This window comes from Sinocyclocheilus anshuiensis, unplaced genomic scaffold (genome assembly GCF_001515605.1).
Source record: "Sinocyclocheilus anshuiensis isolate Anshui unplaced genomic scaffold, SAMN03320099.WGS_v1.1 scaffold1609, whole genome shotgun sequence".
NCBI lineage: Eukaryota > Metazoa > Chordata > Actinopteri > Cypriniformes > Cyprinidae > Sinocyclocheilus > Sinocyclocheilus anshuiensis.
This window is the reverse complement of record NW_015540958.1, coordinates 279,940-282,928: the sequence shown is the minus strand read 5'-3', so window position 1 is coordinate 282,928 and position 2,989 is coordinate 279,940. Positions and strand designations below refer to the sequence as shown.

Sequence of the window (2,989 nt, the reverse complement as noted above, 5' to 3'; positions counted from 1 at the left end):
TCTCTCTCTCTCTCTCACACGCACACACACACACACACACTTGCGCGCGCGCATGCAAGCACACACACAGATGCGCAAAACTCCGCATTTGAACAGTCAATAGCAAATACTTAAACTAATAACAAAACAGTAGCTGATTCAGAAGCGCCAGATTGTCATAGCAAAGTCAGAATTACCTCCTCTCCTAGGTTCATGAAACGGTCGTCCATAAAATGCATTGCTGTTCTGTTGTAAGTAATCTTAAAGATTCCTAAATGCATCTACTTTCGGAAGGCCAAATAAAGTGCTTTTGCTTTCGCCTAGAAACACACAGCGTCTCCCTGACATGGCTGCTTCAACACTAACTGCGGTTACTGAAACCACGCCTTCTTTCTTTGCGTGCACATTTGGGCGGCATTATGCTAATATTGCCACATAGTGAGGTAGATATGTGGGGGCGTGTTAGAACGAGCCGTTTTAGGGGGGCGTGGCAGAGTCTTAACTTTGATAAAGAATATCTCTTTGGTTTTGAGACTTTAGTCTTTGCAACTTCAGGGATCTTATCGATGCACAATCAGCTTGTAACACTCCAAAGAGAAAGGAAAACTTGAAATCGCATCATATGACCCCTTTAACTTGTTTTTTGTTTCAGTTTTAGTAATTTTAGTACTTCAACTAAATGTTGCTGAGGCAACATTTCCAATTTTCATGCAAGTTTTTTTTTTTTAAGTTTAGAGTTTTCATATAATATTTACATTTTATTTTATTTCAGGTTTATTTTAATTACTGAAGAACATTAGCACATATGTCAAGCTTCAAAGAGAAAAAAAAAAAAAAAACATAATATAAATACCATAGAAATAGTCAATTAAAAGCAGTCCACTGAAGCCAATTACAGTAACTTACATGAGGAACAGATTGACATTTAGGTGAACTATTGCTGTTAGGGCTGCATGATTAATCGAATGCGATTGTCATTCGCATTTTGATAGTAAGCTGCAGCGATAGGCATTTTCTGGGTTTCTTCTGCGAGGCGTATTTGGAGTTTCAGCGCAAGAGCGTCCTCTGGCCTTTGGATGGAGATTTACTGCTGATCACAGAACCGTGCTTCACTGAAAGATACGCATGACAATCGCAGCTTCTGTCGAATCGCGATCTCGATTCCATTTCGATTTATCGTGCAGCCCTAATTGCTGTATTATATTCAGAGATCATAAGCTGATTTCTCTTTATACAAAGTTTTAACTTGCTTATCTTTATTGTTCCTGGGAAAGTCCGGAAGATATAGAGGAAATGAAGTCTCTGGCCAAACGGCACAAGCTTGAACTGATTCCTCTGGTGCAGGTGTTCGGACACTTGGAGGCAAGTACAGAAGAAGCTAACTCTCACAAAAACTGTAGATATCTCAAACAAGTGCTCACTACATACTTCAGTAAAGCAGTAGAAGGAGCAACCAGTCACGGTGGTTATGTTGATGTGGAGGCAAAAATAATTAAAATGCTGTGGTTTTACTTTATTAGCATACTGTACGCTATGTACCAGTCTTTCTGTTCACATTTCACAGTTTGTCTTAAAACACGAGAAGTACTTCAAATTGAGAGAAGTGGAAACGTTTCCCAATAGCCTGAACCCTCAGGCCCAAGGAAGCATGGATCTTGTTCAAGACATGTTAACACAGGTTATGAAGAAGCACCCAGAAGCAAAGTGGTTCCACATTGGTGCTGATGAGGTCGGTGGATCTTTATTCTCTACAGATCATTGAAAATAGTTGTATTTCATGGAAAAAAAAGAAAATGGCAAAGACACAATGAGTTAGTTGGTTTTCGTTTTTGAGTGACCTATTCCTTTCAAATGTAAGCTCATGTGGATGAAATACGTTTAGGTACGTGGCCTGGGCGAAAGTGAAGATTCGAAGCGCTGGTTGGAAACCAACAATGGAGACATTGGAAAGCTGTTCCTCAATCATGTGACCGCAGTTGGGAGATTTATGACCAAACTGAAACGAGGAATCAAGCTGATCTTGTGGGACGACATGTTTCGTAAACTTAACTCCGACACAATCAAAGGTATATTAAGAGCGTCTGCAAGCCAGTAAATTTATGTTTGCCAGATTAACAGTAAAACTCACTTTTACTGTAATGTACAGTATTTGCATATTATGATGCGTTGCGCTGTAATTTTTAGACTTAACAGTGACATCTAATGGTGTGGATGAAACATCCTGTAAAAACAACAAATTAGAGATATCCTATTCACAGGTGTATTTGTGACCTTGTGAAGTATGAAAGTATGAAAATGGGGGGGTTACTAAGATACAGTGAGAGGTAACTTGACATGGCAGGACAAAGACTTTTACAATGGAAAATGTTGCTTGATGCACCTTTCAAGCATTCAGAAATACAATGGCAATAACACAGTAGTGCTTTTTGGTCCTGATGTGGGTGTTTACATTTTAGGATCGGGTTTGCAGGACCTTGCATCGCCCATGATATGGAAGTACATCCCAAACATGGATGTGAAAGAGATCGGTAAGACCCTGTTCTGGTTCTCGTATGAAAATACTGACCCTATTTATTAGCTTTATCAGCTGTGCAAGTTATTCCTAGGAAATAGGTTTCTCTTTGTAATCTTTTATGGAGATATTCAAAATGAATCTCTGAAACGATTTGAAATAAATGTTTTTTAAATGTTTGACTTTTAAAAATGGTATTTTTTTTAATGTAACACATATCATTACTTGTCAGTATACTCGTAGGCAATATGACTGATTATACATGTACACTATGGTTCAAAGGTTTGGAGTTTTTATGTTTTTTTTAATATATATATATATTTTAGTTTTTTTAATATTAAATAAATTAGAAATAAAATAGACTTTTATTCAGCAGGGATGCATTAAATTAATGTGACAGGGAAAAAAATTAACAGTAAAGACATTTACAATTTTAAAAAATATTGGTAAATGATGTTCCTTTGAACTTTATTAATCAAAGAATTAAGGTATCGCAAA

At 37.2% G+C, this 2,989-nt stretch overlaps 1 protein-coding gene across 3 annotated transcripts in view; it reads left to right on the top strand.

Moving 5' to 3' along the window:
• Window positions 1-2,989, top strand: part of LOC107689998 (hexosaminidase D-like) — an 11,770-nt gene that overhangs the window by 2,615 nt on the left and 6,166 nt on the right. For all 3 annotated transcript variants that reach the window (XM_016488225.1, XM_016488226.1, XM_016488224.1), the window contains exons 5-8: window positions 1,254-1,341; window positions 1,544-1,708; window positions 1,862-2,045; window positions 2,436-2,507. In XM_016488225.1, coding sequence (XP_016343711.1) covers window positions 1,254-1,341; window positions 1,544-1,708; window positions 1,862-2,045; window positions 2,436-2,507 — 509 coding nt within the window. The remainder of the gene's footprint in view (window positions 1-1,253; window positions 1,342-1,543; window positions 1,709-1,861; window positions 2,046-2,435; window positions 2,508-2,989) is intronic.